The following is an 18699-nucleotide window of genomic DNA, read 5'->3' as shown; positions in this document are numbered from 1 at the left end:
TGACTGCCTCCCAAATAAAAGAAATCAAAACCACTAGGACTGGAATCCAGTCCTTGGAGACATTCACACATCCTACCCCACGCCTGCCAGATGATTTCAATGAGCAGATAAGATTGAACATCAGTGGTTTCGAATGTGTTGTGATGAACAAAGCAAAACACTTCAGAGATATCTACTCACAGTACTGTCTCAATTTACTTTAGGTATTCAGGCATGGAGATCGAAGTCCCATTGAAACCTTTCCCAACGACCCCATTAAGGAATCCTCATGGCCACAAGGATTTGGCCAGCTCACTCAGGTTGGTCATATTTTCAGGTTAAAAGCTGTCGATGAGCTTCAAGGGAAACTGAACACTGTAGTATTTGTAACCTGTTGAAATGATGTGATTCTTTAAGTTACTGAGTTTAGCCAAATATTTTGTATAACAACTCAGGATCTAAAAATATTTTTATTATAAAAACAATGCTCCTAATGGTTAATCTTGATCATTTCTGAGCATAATCAGGTCACACTTATTTACTAGCAGGTGTAGGAAAAGTGTGATCAATTGACTGTTTTGATTTTTTTTTTTAACCTTTTTGGCTTTGTTAAACCATGAGCTATGCTCAGACAACAGAAGAATGAAAGAACTTAAGAAATGCTGACAGAATTCATCTCCTGAGTTTCTCAGGGTCCGTCTGAAAAAGTAGAAAAACATCTTGTAATCAGTAAGTTGAATTAGCAGATTTGGAAAAATATGATTCCTCTAGAAGTGCTGGTACCAAATTTGATTGGGGGGGTGGTCAATTGATGCATTGGACTTAAACCTTTCTTAGAAGTAATCAGTTTTAAAAACAGGGAACCATACTTCTTAAAGAACATCTAAGAAAGGGAAATGAGGACAAAGGCATCAGTAGCCACTGTTCATGCCCGAGCCCCCTTCACCTGTAAGCACGGAAGATGTCTCTGGCTCCACACACACACATTGCTTCTGGGCTGATCAAAGCACTGTTCAGATATATTCAGAAAATGCCCCTGCCAGGGGAAGTAGCAAAATGGTTATGCAGAGACTTTCATGCCTAAGGCTCCAGGGTCCCACGTTTAATCCCCTGTACCACCATAAGCCAGAGCAGTACCCTGGTCAAAAAAAGAAAATGCCATGATGTTCTAAGAGTCAGGTATCTCCAAAATGAATGAACCATGGAATTACCTAGAGAACTTAAAGACATAATGACTGTCTCTGACCTGGCTCTTTTTTAGTTGATCCAAGGGGTATCCTGGACCGTGGGGTTTTTCAGAAGCTCCTTGTTTGATCAGTTGACTCTAACATGCAGCCAAGGTTGAGTGAGAATCATTGCCCTGATTCACCTTGCAATATCTCATAGAGAAGAAAGCTGAGAGAGAATATTTTAGGACAGCATCTCTTGAGTTCCAGGTCAGAACTTTCCTGCCATGACCTACCCAAGTTCAGATTCCCCGAATGAAAGAAAGGTTACAAAAATTCAGGGTCACTTCATTTATTTATTTATTGGATAGAGACAGCCAGAAATGGAGTGGGGGAGATGGAGAGAGAGAGAGACACCTGCAGCCTTACTTCACCACTTGTGAAGCTTTCCTGCATTGAAACATGTGCGTTCAACCAGGTGCACCACCACCTGGCCCCCAGGATTGCTTCTTAATCCCTATAGTTTTTTTTTTTTTTAAATTCCCATTCCCTTGTTGGACTTTTTGAGTAAGATCATAAGACTTTACCAGGTTGTGGGATCCAGGTTCTTCTGGAAGTCTTCCGGTTATCCATCAGACCCTCCCACAACAATATTTCTCAAGATTCCAATACAAATGAACCATGTGGGGTCTTGTTAAAATGCAGGTTTTAGGGAGTCGGGCTGTAGCGCAGCAGGTTAAGCGCAGGTGTCGCAAAGCACAAGGACCGGCATAAGGATCCTGGTTCGAACCCCGGCTCCCCACCTGCAGGCGAGTCGCTTCACAGGTGGTGAAAGAGGTCTGCAGGTGTCTATCTTTCTCTCCTCCTGTCTGTCTTCCCCTCCTCTCTCCGTTTCTCTCTGTCCTATCCAACAACGACGACAACAACAATAATAACTACAACAATAAAACAACAAGGGCAACAAAAGGGAATGAATAAATAAATAAATAAATAAATAAATATGCAGGTTGGATATTCTACATTTCTTTTTTTTAATATTTATTTTCCCTTTTGTTGCTCTTGTTGTTTTATTGTTGTAGTTATTATTGTTGTTATTGATGTCATTGTAGTTGGATAGGACAGAGAGAAATGGAGAGAGGAGGGGAAGACAGAGAGGGGGAGAGAAAGACAGACACCTGCAGACCTGCTTCACCGCCTGTGAAGTGACTCCCCTGCAGGTGGGGAGCCGGGGGCTCGAACCAGCATCCTTACGCCAGTCCCTGCGCTTTGCGCCACGCGCACTTAACCCACTGCGCCACCGCCCGACTCCTGACAGTCTACATTTCTAACACGCTTCCAGGTGACACTGGTGTTCTGGTACATGAAGCAGCCAAGTTGTAGAGCTCAGATTCCTGCCCTTGACCAGGTGCTCGGAGTCTCCATCACAACAAAGCGGTGACTTTCTAGAATAGTGTTTCTCAAAGTGTGGCCCCTGAATAATCTGTTTCCCCATCACCAGAGCTTGCTAGAAATGTAAGTTCTCAGGCTCCACCCACTGAACCAGAAACTCTGGGGATGTTTGTTTTAATGAACCCTCCAAATTACTCTGCATGGGCTACAGTGTGAAAACCACTTCTCTGTGTAGAAGATGACTAGTTCCTCAAAAGGTGTACGTTCTAACGACAATTAGCTAGCTGGGTCATCCAGGAAACTCACAAACCTCAAAGCATTATTTCTTTGCAATTTCCTTCCCCATCCTAGGGAGGTGATAATGATCTTAGTTGCCACAAGGAACACACAAGTGAGGGAGTGGGGCTGGGCAGAAATGCAGAGGACCACATTCTCTGACTACTGAAGTTGTGAGCTGAAGATAAGACACATGTTTCTGAGAGCAGTATGAGCTGAAGATAGACATAAATGCTTCTCACAACATACTGCTCTACGATCTGCATCTGTGTCACTGGGGCATTTGTTAAAATGCAGTTGTAGGGTTACACTCGGGGTCTAAAGAGTAAGAATCTTTGGGGCAGCTGCTGAGGAATATGCATCTCCACAAATATACTTGATCATCTCTTCTCACACACAGTAGTGCTTAAGAATCCTTGAGCTAAAAAGAACAATAATAGAGGCATCGTGCTTCCAGACTTCATTCTATATATATTATGAAGCAATAGTGATTAAACCAGTGTGACACTGAAACAAAAAAGGGACACTGGGATCAGTGGAATAGGACAGAGAACCCAGAAATAAACCCACATGTTTTCAGGCACTCCATATATGACAAAAGGGCTAAAAATGTACAGTAGAGAGAAGAACTCTTCAACAGATGGTGCTGGGACAACTGGACAGTTAGATGTAGAAAAATGAACCTGACATAACACCATACATCAAATTCAGAATGGATCAAGGACCTCGATATTGGACCTGAAGCTATAAAATGCATAAGAGGAAATATTGGTGAAACACTTCAGGACCTTAACATCAAAGACTATATTTGGAGACTCAACCCCAGGGGCAAATCATACTGAAACAAGATTAAGTAAATGAGGATACATCAAACTTAAAAGCTTCTACACACTGAAAAAAATTACATAAGAATAAACAGGCAATCCAGTACTTGAGAGAAGATATTTGCACATTACATAATCTGACATTACATATTACATTACATATCTGTCAAGAAATTGATATGAAAAAGAACATCTATAAAATAACTTGGGAGATAGTGTAATAGTTATTCAAAAAGACTTTTGTGCCTGAGGCACTAACATAAGCCAGAGCTGAGCAATGTTCTGGTGAAAAAAAAAAATCAGGGGATGTATGGTAGTGCAGCGGGTTAAGCGTACATGGTGCCAACTTCAAGGACCGGTGTAAGAATCCCAGTTCAAGCCCCTGGTTCCCCACCTGTAGGAGGGTTGATTCGCAAGTAGGGAAGTAGGTCTGCAGGTGTCTGTCCTTCTCTTCCCCTCTCTGTCTTCCCCTCCTTTTTCAATTTCTCTTTGTCCTGTCCAACAACAACAACAACAAAATAGAAAAAATAGCCATAAGAACAGTGGATTCATAGTGCAGGCACCAAGCCCCACAGATAACTCTGTTGGCAAAAAAAAAAAAAAAAAAAAAATTCTATATGAAGAACTCATACAGCTCAACAATATAAAAACAACAGCAGTAAGAACAACAAAACATAATCCAATAAAAAGGGGGCAAGAGGATATGAATAGTTTTCTAAATAAGGGATATATATATGGCCCACAGATATTAGAAAAATGCTTTACTTCACTTGTCGTTAGAGAAATGCACATCAAAGCCACACTGAGACTCCACCTCACACCAGTGAGAATGGCATATGTCAACAAAACAGGAAATGGCAACTGCTGGTGAGGATGTGGAGAAAGAGGAACTCTGTTACAGTCTTGGTGGGAATGCAAACTGGCCCAGCCACTATGGGCAACATTCTGAAGAATGCTCTACCACCTACGTCTAAACAAATGAAAATGGAAGCATCTTATAACCCAGTGTTACCACTCTTAAGTGTCTATTCGAAAGACATGAAGGCACTAATTCAGAGAAACACATACACCCCCCATATTCATGCCTGCATTATTCATAATAGCCCAAATATAGAAGCAACCTAAATACTTATGAACAGATAACTGGATAAAGAAGTTGTGGGATAGTGGTCCAGGAAGTGGATAAAGCACTGAGTTCTCAAGCATGAGGTCCAGAGTTCAATCTCTGGCAGTACATGGACCAAAATGATGTCTTTTTTTTTTCTCTCTCTCTCTCCTCCTGTCTTTCTCATTAATAAATAAATAAATAAAACCTTTTTTTAAAAAAGTATGGATATATATCCTCAGAGTACTACTCTGCAATTTAAAAAAAAAAGATAATACTGTGTCATTCATAACAAAATGGATGGAGCTGGAGGTGATTATGCTTGATGAAATAAGTAAGGAGGTGAAAACAACCACCAGATGGTTTTGCTCATATGTAGGACACAGAACTGAAACACATGAACTTGCAAGGAAAAAAAAAAAAAGGCCAACTTTTCTCTAAACCTTGGAAAAAACTATGATGATTATTCTTAGGGAGTGGGGCACAGAACTTTGGTGATGGGTGCAGGTGAGCACAATTAAATCACTAATATATAAGCAAATAAAACAGTTCTTCCAATGCCTGGCTGTCAAGAGTCTCTTGTTGAGCTTTTTAGTGACAGGTTCCTGAGTTCTACTTCCTAGGAATCTGGTTCATCAGGAGACCAAGACTTTGATAACATATTTCCAGGGGTTGATGATACTGATTCACAGACCACACTTTGAATAAGAGGTTCTGTTTTCTTTTTTTGCTGTTTGTTTAGTGAATCAAGCATTACAAAAAAAAGCAGAGCAGATAACAAACCATTGCACTAGAGGTTGAAAGTGATCTTCAGATTTATCACATACAATCTCTCTCTCTCTTTTTTTTTTTGCCTTCAGGGTTATTGGTGGGGCTCGGTGCCAGCACTATGAACCCACTTGGAGTGCATTTTGTCTCCATTTTATTGGATAGGACAGAGAGAAATTGAGAGGGGAGGAGAAGATAGGGAGAGAAAAGGAAAGACACCTGCAGACCTGCTTCACTGCTTGTGAAGTGACCCCCCCTGCATTTGGGGAGCCACGGGGTTGAACCTGGACCCTGTATGGGTCCTTGTGCTTAGCACTGTGTGTGCTTAACTGGGAGTGCCACCGCCCGCCCTCCCTCACATATAATCTCTTAGAAGACGGTTGAATTTCTTGCACACAGAACCACCAACTGGTCCACCAGTCCATTGAAAGATCTTCTAATAAAAACTCTAAAGCACGGGAGTCGGGCTGTAGCGTAGCGGGTTAAGCGCAGGTGGCGCAAAGCACAAGGACCAGCATAAGGATCCCGGTTCGAACCCCGGCTCCCCACCTGCAGGGGAGTCGCTTCACAGGCGGTGAAGCAGGTCTGCAGGTGTCTGTCTTTCTCTCCTCCTCTCTGTCTTCCCCTCCTTGCTCCATTTCTCTCTGTCCTATCCAACAACGATGACAACAACAATAATAACTACAACAATAAAACAACAAGGGCAACAAAAGGGAATAAAAAAATAAATATAAAAAAATTAAAAAAAAAAACTCTAAAGCACTAAAAACTCTGCCACACCAGAGATGATTTACTTGATCAAGAACCAACTGTTAACTGAGCAAGACTGTATTAAATGTTAACGAAGATGAATGAGTTTTCTCTTTCTTGTTTTCATTTAAATGTTTGTTTTGGTTTGGTTTGGTTTTTGTTTTTTGTGGACCTGTGAAAGTATGCCTGTGTTGAGGCTGTGCTCTCAGTGAAGAGAGATGATGTCCTCGGAGGAGAGTCACAGAGCTGGTTCTCACTCATCTTCACCTTTCTCTGTTCCCACAGCTGGGCATGGAGCAGCATTATGAACTTGGACAGCATATCAGGAAAAGATACAGAAGCTTCTTGAATGAGTCCTATAAACATGAACAGGCAAGTGGGAGGTGGGGGGAAGAGTTTAGAGTGGGAAATCTGTCCCCAAGGAGAAATTAACATAGTGTCACATTTGTAAAAGTACTTTGCTTTTTTCTGAAGGAATTTTTACACAAGTCGGACATCTCATTTGCAAAGCTACTCCTCCTTAATGCAAATATTTTCTGCCTAAGACTTATGAATATGACTCAATTCAAAAGTTTCATGGGGGGAGGGGGTGGGTTATGGAGATTGGGTGGTGGGAATTGTGTGGAGTTGTACCCCTCCTACCTTATGTTTTTGTTCATTAATCCTTTCTTAAATAAAAAATTTAAAAAACAAAAACAAAAGTTTCATGGGCACTGAGAGTAAATATTTTGGTTTCGCAAGTTGTCACCTCTTACTTGGTCTCTTTTGTCAATTCAGCTGTTGGCTTTATCTGCTAACATGCTCAGAATACTGTTTCTTCCATAACATAATATGATCATGCTGCCACAATGTCTGCTAGCATTTTAGTGTGGCTGATCTGCCTTTTCTCAAATGTACTATTAACTCGATGTCTGTGTTGGGAGGAACCTCACAGTTCCTTTCAGTTGGATTCTGCTTTGTTTTTTTCTGCTCTAGGTTTATGTTCGAAGCACCGACATTGACCGGACTTTGATGAGTGTTATGACAAACCTTGCAGCCCTCTTTCCCCCAGAGGGTATAAGCATCTGGAATCCCGACCTGCCCTGGCAGCCCATCCCTGTGCACACAGTGCCTCTCTCTGAAGATCAGGTGAGTATTCTGAGACAGGCAGGAGATTGCATTGGACCTGGAGGGAGGAAGGCCCCGCTGCTCAGTACTCGTGGACTCTGGACACTGCTACACAGTCTGCATTCTTTCCTAAGTAAAGCTGCCAAGAACAACGCCCTGGTACCACATGAAAGTGCCATGGGCAGCACAAGGGAGAAATTCCACAAATGGTGGAGTGGTCCTAGACTGTCTCTCCTTATCTTTCTGTCTCTCTCCCCTTCTTTCTGTATCTGAAATATAAACAATGAAAAGTCATCTTGGGAGCCATGGAATTAATTATTCATGTAGCAGGCCCCAGAACCACTAAAAAAAAAGGAGGAGGAGGAGGAGGAGGTGGAGGAGGAGAAGAAGCAGAAGAAGAGGAAGAGAGTGGAATAAAGAAAATTTTCATATTTAAATCATGGGAATGGGGTTAAACTCTTGAAGTCTAGGACATTTCCTATTACAACAATCTCCACATCTCTCTCTCTTTCTCTCTCTCTCTCTCCTCTCCTGTGCTGGGACCTCACACATGCACAGTTCCACCATTCTGGTGCCAATTTTTAAATTCTTTGTATTTCAGAGAGAGAGTAGAAAAGAGAGAGAGACACTATGTCATTGGAGTTTCTCCCGCTACCAAAGCCCTTCCATGTGGTAACAGGATTGCAGACCAGATCAAGTGCATGGACCTACTGGCTGAGCTATCTTCCAGAATCCACAAGTCAGAATGTCTGCATGTTGCACCAGCATTTACATTTTCAAAATTTCTACCTAGAACTCTCTAACATTTTCAAAGGAATTGGTATTCTTTAAAGAGTAACAAATGAACCCAACTAATATCTTGGGTAAGGAACTAAGAGTGCATGAAGGCAAGTTGGGGGATAGAGTCCTTCCTTATTCCCCTGCAGTAACCATCTCAGCTCTCTGTGATTGAGATTTGGTGTGACTAGTTGGCCTGATCCTGTGGTGTCTTGGGACAGATTACACTCCTTGTTTCTTTGCTAGTACTCCTAGGAATTTGACTTAACTGCTGCGTCTTCCAATATTAGAATTCACTCCAGGTCATTCACAGAAACAGTCCAAATCTTTTCACCTCACTCTAGGTGAACCGATTCAACCAAGTCTTTAGGGTGCTTCCTAAAAGGCAGGATGTCATACTAATGCCTCTTCCCTTTGCAAAATCAGAAAAGAGGTATTATGATTTTGTTCTGAAAAGTTTGTGAATATATTCTTCCAAAAAGAAAAAAAGTATCACTCTTAACACAGCTGTTTCTGCAGAGGCAAAGAATGGACAGCAGCAGTGACTTTAGCCAGTGTAGACCAAGGTGACTTGATCCCGAAAGAAAATCATTAAATTACTTAATAATGGGAATATGGTGCTGTTTGAAAAGAAAGAGAAAGAAAGGTGATAGATAGATAGATAGATAGATAGGTGATAGATAAAAACAGAGAGGGAGCGAGAAGTAAACGAGATTATTTACCTACCTTTCCAGGCTCCCAATTACCTACACAGTAAGAAGAAAAAAAAAAATCTCTTCAGCATCAACAAAAACATCTAGCAAAATTAGTTGCTCAACAAAAAGATATTCCCAGAGCTCTGCCAAATACTGTAGATAAATAGAAGAGAAACACAGGCCAAATTTCTTCCCTAATTTGCTATCTTTTTGAGAAGAAATGATACACATCTGGGAAAACCATAGAACACGACACAAGATGGTGGCGAGTGATTCAAGTTCTCAGAAGGCACTTGGAGCTCCTAAAGAGCAGTAATTTAGGTCTTTGTGGAGAGAATGAAAGATTCTTCTAGACCTTACAAGAAGGGGTAGGGAAAGGCAGCTCAAATAATGACAGTGAGTATTTATGAAGTGTGCTAGTCCTTCTGCCATCAGACTTCCTATATAGAAAGAATGAAATAAGACTGAATAATTATGGGGAACACAGATTTAAGAATCCAAAGGTAAAACTAGAAGGAATATTTAAACTGAAAAAAGCAATGTCATCGGGTAGGAGGGCTGAAGTTGGAAAACAGGTGTGAGAGCCAACTCACACTGACACATGACCTTGAGTAAGCTCCCTGAAACCCCATTTCCTGTTACGTAAAATAAGAGTAATAGCAAACACCTAGGTTCTTCTTCATAACTTCACAAGTGGTATCGCTCTCTCCCACTTTATCTGCCCCTTCCGTCTCAATTTCTCTCTGGATTTATTTACTTATTTTGCCTCCAGGGTTAACGCTGGGGCTCTGTGCCTACACTACAAATCCACTGCTCCTGAAGGTCATTTTTGTTGTCCTTGTTGTTGTTGTTATTGCTGTTGTTGCTGTTGGATAGGACAGAGAGAAATCGAGAGAGATGGGGAAGACAGAGAGGGAGACAAAGGTAGACACTTGCAGACCTGTGTCACCATTTGTGAAGCAACCCTCCTGCAGGTGGGGAGCTGGGGGCTTGAACCTGCGTCTTTGCACCTCTCGCCACGTGCACTTAACCCACTGCACTACTGCCCAACCCCCTATTTTTTCAATTTTTTTTTAAAAAGAAAGAAATCTTTGTTCATTCCCTAGCACTCTGCATATGTGATTAGTTACACTTTGAAGCATTTATCTGGCAGTGATTTGGAGGAAAATACCAGAGCCTTACAGAATAATGTCCAACTATTCAGGAGTAAAGAAAGGAAGGCCTGTGACTAAATGGCAAGAGATGTTAGAGAAAGAAAAGGAGGTATGAAAATAAGAGGATCAGGGGCCTGGTGGTGGCGCACCTGATTGAGCGCACATGTTACAATGTGCAAGGACCTGGGTTCAAGCCCCCAGTCCCCACCTGCAGGGGGAAATCTTTGTGAGTAGTGAAGTAGGGCTGCAGGTGTCTCTCTTCCTCTCTGTCTTCCCTTTCCCTCTTTATTTCTGGCTGTCTTTATCCAGTAAATAAAGATAATAATTACAGAAAGAAAGAAAGAAAGAAAGAAAGAAAGAAAGGGAAAAGAGAATCATAAATGCCAGACAGGTAAAAACTCATTAAAAAAAAATGTTTCCTGGAGCCAAGGAGATAGATATCTCAGCCTTTTAGGGCGATAACTTGCATTCCTGGAAGCTGCAGTGAGGGGCCCGGTGATGGCGCACCTGGTTGATTACACATGTTACAAAGCGCAAGGACCTGGTTGGAGCCCTCAGTCCCCACTTGCAGGGGGAAAACAGTTGTGAGTGGTTAAGCAGTGCTGCAGATGTCGCTCTGTCTCTCTCCCTCCCTGTCTCCCCTATCCTCTAGATTTATGGCTGTCTCTATCCAATATATAAAGATAGTAAAAAGAAAAAAAAAGAGGCTGCAGTGAGTCTCCCAAGGTCACAGACATGGGTTGTATGTAAGTCTGCAGATTTATAGCTATGTTTCCTTCTTTGCATAGTTTTTTGAATTGCTCTCTATAGGAGGCAGAATATAGTTGAGGAGAAGAGCTCAGGACTATTCATTTAAAAGCCCAGATCAAGGTGCCAGTCCATGGCTTACATGGTATAGAGCACATGCTACAATGTATAAGGACCTGGGTTTAAGCCCCTGGTCCCCACCTGCAGGGGCAAAGTTTCACAAGCAGCGTTGTAGGTGTCTCGGTTTCTCGCTCCCTCTCTCCCTTCCCCTTCCCTTTGATTTCTCTCTGTTCCTTTGACTCCGGTTCAAGGTCTAGGCTTTAACTACTCTAGACTTTAGCTTTCTCATTTTACATATTGAATCAAGATTGAAAATAGAATGGTTACATAAACATCTTTTTTTTTTTTTTTTTTTTGGTATTTTGGACTTTACAAAGTCTTTCTGGTTCTCTGAGTGCTTCCTAATATTCAAGATCCTGGTGGCCTGTAGGTGGAATATATGGCTATATTATACAATATAAACCATAGAGTAGATGACAAAGAAGTAAATTCTAAATAAAATAAATTCAGAGAGAGATGAGTTCCTTAGTGAAAACAAAACAAGGCAGTGTGGAACTGGCTGGGCAGATGGCCAGAGGTAAGAGGAGCTGGGTTTGGGGGTGTCTCAGGCAGGGAGCAGTCAGGGCAGAGTCCCCAAGCCTGTGTGCTGAGAAGACAGTAAGAAGACCTATGGCACTGCTGGAGAGGCGTGAGGAGAGAGCTGTAGAAAAGCTGAGCACTGAGTTTGAACTTTATTCCCACTGAAATGAAAACCCAAGAAAGACTGAACGCACAGAATGGCTGGATTTGGATGATGCTTTATAAAGGGCTGTGCTGGGCCCAGGGAGGTAGCTCTGTGGTAGTGTGTGTGCCTTGCATGTGTGAGGCTTTTTGTTCAATCTGCAGCATCGTGGCACTAACCACCCCCCATCTCCATCTAATAAATAAAAATTGAAGGCATGGTATTTATGAGATCCAAAGGATCAACATAGCTACTCTGTGTAGATTGTGGAGGCTTGGCCTGGGAGGGGATAATGAAGCCGGAGAAAAGGGGATCTTTTTTGAATGTGCTTTGAAAATAGAAAAGCAGAAGGAATTGGCCTAGCAAGCAGGATGATGAACCTTACCATCAACTGTAGTAGGTAATTACACAGAGGAAACGGTTCAAGAAGTTGGATGGGGTCAGGCAGTGGTGCACCTGGTTAAGCACACACATTACCATGTGTAAGGACCCAGGTTCAAGCCCCTGGTCCCCCACCTGCAGGGGGAAAGCTTCATGAGTGGTGAAGTAGAGCTGCAAGTGTCTGTCTCTTTCCCTCTCTACCTCCCCCTCCCTTCTCAATTTCTCTGTCTCTATCATTTATTAAAATAAATATTTTAATAAACATTTTTTTTAAAGTTGGGCTTAGCTTTGTAGACATTAAATGTTAGAAGACATCCAAGTGAGGCTATCCACCAAGGGTCGGAAATGAGAAAGTGTCAGGCTAGCTTCGCGCGGGCGGGAGAGAGAGACAACCAGGGACTCATGGCTGAGTGGTACGCAGTTCCGTCTTTATTCATGTGGAACGCAGCAGCGCAATCTAAGCTCTCTCTAATCACAATCATGTCCTTATCTATCCTGAGGCGGAAGAGTCAGGTCGGAAGAGGATGTATGTAGGATAGGGGGTGGGGAGAAGGAAAAAGCCTGCAAAACAGTGAGGATTAAACCAGTGCCCTGGAGGCAGGGCGGTGCTCAGTTAACAGTGGTTATGTAAATAGATACAGTGTTAAGCAGGGGGGATTAAACCAATGAAACAGAAGGGGTCTTAGAAGCAGAATTTAGAAGCAGACCAACAGGAAAGGAAAAAAAATCACAAAGTGAAACTTGAACTGGGTTTGGTATATTGCTACAAAACAGTAGACCCGAAGGAAGGAAGAAAAGGGTGAGACTGAGAGGGGCTTTAGGACCCTAGTCCATAGTGGCGGAAAAGGACCTAGGTTGAGGATGAGAGCACATTGCAGATACTCATTACAAAGAGATGAGATGATGTATCCATGTGTCAATAACTGCACTGTAATCCGGTATGATCCCCCCCTACAACAAAGTAAAAAAAAAAATTAACTAAGAACAAATAAATTAAAAGTGCCAAAGAGGAAGCAAGATAACAATTAAAAAAAAAAAACTACATAGAAAACCAGGGCATGTGAATGTTCACCAGTAGCGTAGTCCCACGTGAGGAAGGTCACAAAAGAAAGGGGGGGGTTTTCATTTTTGGATATGCATCTAGACCATTTCCCTCTTTTCCTTCCATTTTTGGATATCCATTCTATTCAGCTCAAAAGACATTTGAATCTTTTATTCAGGTCACTTTACACCTAATGAAACTTATTATGTCAGTTTCATTTTTTTAAAAATCCTTTGTTTTCTATTAAAGGGTTTATTTTTTTTTCCTCTTGTCCTCAGCTACTATACCTGCCTTTCCGGAAGTGCCCTCGTTTTCAAGAACTTCATAATGAGACCTTGACATCAGAAGAATTCCAGAAGAGGTTGCTACCTTATAAGGTTAAAAAGTAATAATAAGATGATTTGTGGGTGCACTGGAGTGTGAGTGTTAACAGCCAACACAAAGCTTCAGGTTCTTTCTTTCTCTGATTTTATCCTCTAGCTAGAGGAAAGAAAAAAAAAATGGCTGCTGGAAACAGTAAAGTGGACACCAAGCCCCAGAGAAAGACAGTGAAGGCCAGAAAGCACAGTACAGCTGCACCCCTCCTGGAGCTTCCCCCTTGCAGTTTCTCCCATGTAGTGGCCAGGTCCCCATGCATGGCAGCATGTGTGTTCTGTACCAGGTGAACCACCAGCTGGCCTAAAAGCTCAAGCTTCTTAGCAATATCTGTTGGTAGCTGATTGGAGCAATATCTTCGAATATTTCATGAAGATCAGGCCTCACTGGCTAGTCCCCCTCCTCTCTGCTGAGGTCACAAGTCAGTAAAGAAGCCTTTTCAGTCCTATATCCGTGCCCCTGAAAGAGAAAGCAAGTAAGCACGTGTGGCTTAGAACAAAGACTAGTCAAAAATGTACAAAGACAAGTCTAAAAACATCTGCTTTATGAAGGCTGAGGGACCAGAATGGCAGTCCTCGCTTCCAAGGGAAAGGCATCTTTATTTTATGCTTCTACTTTGCAAAGTGTCCCTTCTCCAGACTCCACAGAAGGCAAGGAGAATGCTTTGTACTTTTACAATAAAAAGGAGACTTTGAATCTATAAAATTAGGCACAAACATTTAAAATACACACAAAAAATGCAACATCACCCAGGTAACCATCCCCTGAACATATTGTCTTAATCTTCCAGTTTCTCTATACGTATTCTGAATGTGTTCTGGTAAGCTCTTCTTTCTGTTACATAAAAGTGATGTACCAGTATACTTACTCATAGGATGGATACCGTGTGTGTGTGTGTGCGTGTGTGTAATTTTTTTTTCATTTACCAAAATGTCTTGGAAATATTTTGACATGTAAAGAACTTCCTCATTCTTATAGCTATGTGTTTAAATTTATGGATGCACCATGATTTATTTAATCAGTTTCTATTATGACAACATGTATTTCTTCCAGTCTTTTACCAACGGTCTATGTGACTACATATATGAAATGATGTCACATGAATATCCATGGAATAATATCCCAGAAGCAGATTCTGGCATAGTTGAAATATTCTCAAATCCCCTTCAGAGAGGCAGTTTCTGCTCTTTTCAGAAACCCCAGTTGTGCCTGTTTCTGCATGTTGGGGGGAAACTTACCCGCACTAGAAGTGTCCCCTCTGATGTAAAGACAGAGACAAGGAAGCTCAGCATCACCACTTTGTTTAATGTCTTAAAACAACATTGCGTTGTGGTACTTTTCTCTAAAGACAAGTGTACGTTAGGTGTCTTTCGTTAAGTGACTATTGTATTCTGTTCATGTGTCTAGACCAAAAATGGTGACTGGTGTTCTTTCTTTTATAGATTTTGGTACCTTTATCTCTATAGTTGAGTATCTCATCTTCCGCTATACTGTGAATGGTATCATTTTTATTATTTACCTATTGACTGTATCTACAGTATTTTTACCATGTAGTTATAAGGGCACTGATACAGGCTTGTATCGTCTGCATATTTTTGTCTTGTTTGGAAAAGGGCTTGTTTGGAAAGCTGGGGGCTGGAAGGTGGTACACTGGGTTAAACACACATAGTACAAAGTGCAAGGGGCCGCTCAAGGATCTTGGTTCAAGCCCCCAGCTCCTCACCTGGTAGGGGGGTCATTTCTATTAATGTTCAAAAAACATAGGATTATTGTTTTCTTTTCTGGCCAGTCTGTCAACATCAAGGTTTTACTTAGTTAATGAAATTGTTTTAGGACGTTTAGGGTTTTTTTTTCCCACCCTATGCTCCAGAATAGTTGTTTTTTTTTTTTAAAAAAGGAGCATTAGAAAATTATACTTGGAAACTTTGCTAAACTTCCTCCATAAAATTGTCTTGCTCTGCATCTTTTGATTTATTTTGTTTGGTTTCAGAGGGCGGAAACTTTTTAACAACTATCTCTACTTTATGGGACTCCATTGGGGCTAATACTAACAAACTATGTTTTCCCAAACAATGAACTCATTAGGTAAACACGATTTCCAAATGTCTTCTTTGGAATTCCTGCCAGTTTCATCAGGTGGATAGCTCAACAGTGGATCTCATTCTCATGACAATCCAAGAATAATGCAGAGCAACATTTGCCTCCCATCCAAATTTCACATTTGCTACCAGTTACAAGCCCTGTTTCTATTGTGTTTTCCTAGGGTGCTCTGACATGAAAGAGCCATGCTTTTCCTTCTTATCCTGGGCACCTATTTCTTTTCTTTTTTTTTCTTTCTTCTTTTTGCCTCCAGGGTTGTCACTGGGACTCAGTGCCTGATCTGCAAATCCACTGCTCCTGGCAGCCATCTTTTCCATTTTGTTGTTGTTGCTGTTGCTGTTGTTGGATAGGACAGAGAGAAATGGAGAGAGGATGGTGAAGACAGAGGGGGGAGAGAAAGACACCTGCAGACCTGCTTCACCGCTTGTGAAGCGACCCCCTTTGCAGGTGGGGAAGAGGGCAGATTCAAACCGAGAAAGGTCCTTGTGCTTTGCACTATGTGCGCTTAACCCGCTGCACTACCGCCCAGCCCCCTGGGCATATATTTTTACCTGAATTTAATTCACCTTCTTCCAAAAAGAATTTGTTGCCATGCACCTCAGTCTGATTCCAGGACACACTAGGAATATTGGGGGGGGGGGGGAGACAGGAGTCTGTATTCACCCACATGTTCCTTGTAATAATGAGAAATGATCCATTAGTGTCTGTAAATCCTTTGTGTTGACCATCACCCTAGTCAAACTTTTGATTCACTTTTCTGTAAAGAACAACAGTTTTCAACAGGGCAATTAAAAAATATATATTTATTTATTTTTCATTTTGTTGCCCTTTTTATTATTGTTGTAGTTATTATTGTTATTATTGATGTCATCGTTGTTGGATAGGACAGAGAGAAATCGAGAGAGGAGGGGAAGACAGAGAGGAGGACAGAAAGATAGACACCTGCAGACTGGCTTCACTGCCTTTGAAGTGACTCCCCTGCAGCTGGGGAACCGGGGGCTCAAACCAGGATACTTAGGCCAGTCCTTGTGCTTGGCACCGCGTGCACTTAACCCACTGCACTACAGCCCGACTCCCTCAACAGGGCAATTTTTATCTCATAGGGAGCATTTGGCAATATCTAGAGATACTATGAATTGTCACTACTGAGACTTCGTTATACTTACTGAGTTTAAGGAAGATGCTGGGTTTAGTGAGGGGTGGCCAGGAACAGCCATTACCAGGCAACAAGGCACAAGGCAGTTCCCACAACAAAGAAGTTTCCAGTCTGAAAATATTAATAATGTTGAACTTGAGAAACCCTGGCATAGAAATTATATATTTACCTCTGTGTGTGTTTCAGGATTTTATGAAGACCTTGCCAAAACTCTCAGGATTCCATGGTCAGGAGCTTTTTGGAATTTGGAGCAGAATCTACGATCCTTTATTTTGTGAGGTAAAAGGAAGACGGTCAAACATGAACTTGCATTATATGTCAGTTCTGAAACATGCAGACATTTTTCTTTTTCCTTATACTTCCTTCGACAGTGAAATACAGTTCAAGACTTCATTCTACCAACTTGAAAATTCTGACTTCACTTTGTTTTTTATGTTTTCACCGCACTAGAAGATTGCCAAAGTACTATTGTTCTGTGCTTTGCCATTTACTTATTGTTCACTCACTCAGGAATGCTAGACCCACGCTATAGATGTTAGTTGGGGTATTTTGTTTGTTTGTTTTATTGCCGGTAAGGTTGATGCTTCGGCTCGGTGCCAGCACTACGAATCCAGCGCTCCTCATGACTACCATTCCTTTTGTTGTCTTTCTCTTTTCCCCTTTATTTTTGTTTAACAGGACAACAAGAAACTGAGCGAGAAGGGGAGAGAGAGAGAGACACCTGCAGCCCTGCTTCACCTCTCATAAAGCACCTCCCTGCAGGTGGGGAGCAGGGCTCTAACCAGGGTTCGTCCACATGGTAATAATGTGTGTAACCAAGTGCACCACCACCCAGCCCCTGGATGTTATTATTTTTATTTTTTTATTATTATCTTTATTTACTTATTGGGTAGAGACAGCCAGACATCGAAAGGGAGGGTGGTAGAGAGGAAGAGAGACACCTGCAGCCCTGCTTCACCTCTCGCAAAGCTTCCCCCCTGCAGTTGGGTACTGGGGGCTTGAACCTGGGTCCTTACACGTGTGCCCAGCCAGGTGTGCCACCACCACCCTCCCTTTTTAAAGCAATGTTATCTACACAGAAAAGAAAAGAAAAAAAAAAACCCGATTCCTAAGTAGATAGAAAAGAAGCAGTCCAGGGAGTCGGGCGGTAGCGCAGCGGGCTAAGCGCAGGTGGCGCAAAGCAGAAGGACCGGCATAAGGATCCCGGTTCGAACCCCGGCTCCCCACCTGCAGGGGAGTCGCTTCACAGGCGCTGAAGCAGGTCTGCAGGTGTCTGTCTTTCTCTCCTCCTCTGTCTTCCCCTCCCTCTCTCCATTTCTCTCTGTCCTATCCAACAACGACAACAACAATAATAACTACAACAATAAAACATCAAGGGCAACAAAAAAAGGGAATAAATAAAATAAATAATTAAAAAATTAAAAAAAAAAAAAAGAAAAGAAGCAGTCCAAAAATGAGTCAGTAAATAAGTAAGAAATAGCATAGCACATTGCTAGTCAAATAAGTTGTGCGGCTAGATTTGAATTTTTCAAGGTTTTTCTCTAACCTTGCTCTTCCTTGTGACTACAAGGAGTATTTCATAATGCTGTTTTCCTCACCAGTGCACTGAATCCTGGGGCAAAATTTTAGACAACCCCATGACTCATATCCATTTCCAATTTTTACAGTCATGGTGTCTGGGACCCATAATTACTTTCATGGTTCTGTCCCAGTAGCAGACGACACAGCTGCCCCACGCCCAAAAGGTCTTTGGCCCCAGCACAATCTCCTTTCCCAGTTGGCTCACCCCTGGTTCAAGGAAGATTCTAGCTTCTACAGGAATCCACATTTTGGCTCCTATTTCTTTTTTCTTTTTTTGGCAGAACCAGGGCCTTTTGCATAGACAATTTCACTGCTCCCAGGCCTCTTTCCATTCCTAGAGATGAAGAGAGGGGGCAATACTTCCCGTGTAGCGCTGGGGCTCACACCTGGCTGTGCGGATAGCAAAGCAAGCGCCCTACCCAGTGGGCTACCTCTGCAGCCCTGTCCATTCTCTGTTCTTTCTTTCTTCCTTTGTCCAACTAGGCCTGAGATATCCTAAACAGTGATTGTGGGGTGTGGTATCTTGTTTTTTCACCTGTTTCTCTC

The 18699-nt window shown here is 42.1% G+C and overlaps 1 protein-coding gene across 5 annotated transcripts in view; it reads left to right on the top strand.

Annotated features, from left to right (window-relative positions):
• ACP3 (acid phosphatase 3) overlaps window positions 1-18699 on the top strand; it is a 62532-nt gene that overhangs the window by 15076 nt on the left and 28757 nt on the right. For all 5 annotated transcript variants that reach the window (XM_060180247.1, XM_016194536.2, XM_060180246.1 and 2 more), the window contains exons 2-6: window positions 204-299; window positions 6543-6629; window positions 7233-7385; window positions 13220-13318; window positions 16759-16851. In XM_060180247.1, the coding sequence (XP_060036230.1) occupies window positions 204-299; window positions 6543-6629; window positions 7233-7385; window positions 13220-13318; window positions 16759-16851 (528 nt within the window). The remainder of the gene's footprint in view (window positions 1-203; window positions 300-6542; window positions 6630-7232; window positions 7386-13219; window positions 13319-16758; window positions 16852-18699) is intronic.

The sequence above is a fragment of the Erinaceus europaeus genome, chromosome 21, assembly GCF_950295315.1.
Source record: "Erinaceus europaeus chromosome 21, mEriEur2.1, whole genome shotgun sequence".
NCBI lineage: Eukaryota > Metazoa > Chordata > Mammalia > Eulipotyphla > Erinaceidae > Erinaceus > Erinaceus europaeus.
The sequence above is the reverse complement of the archived record's forward strand: the minus strand, read 5'-3'. Positions and strand labels throughout refer to the sequence as shown.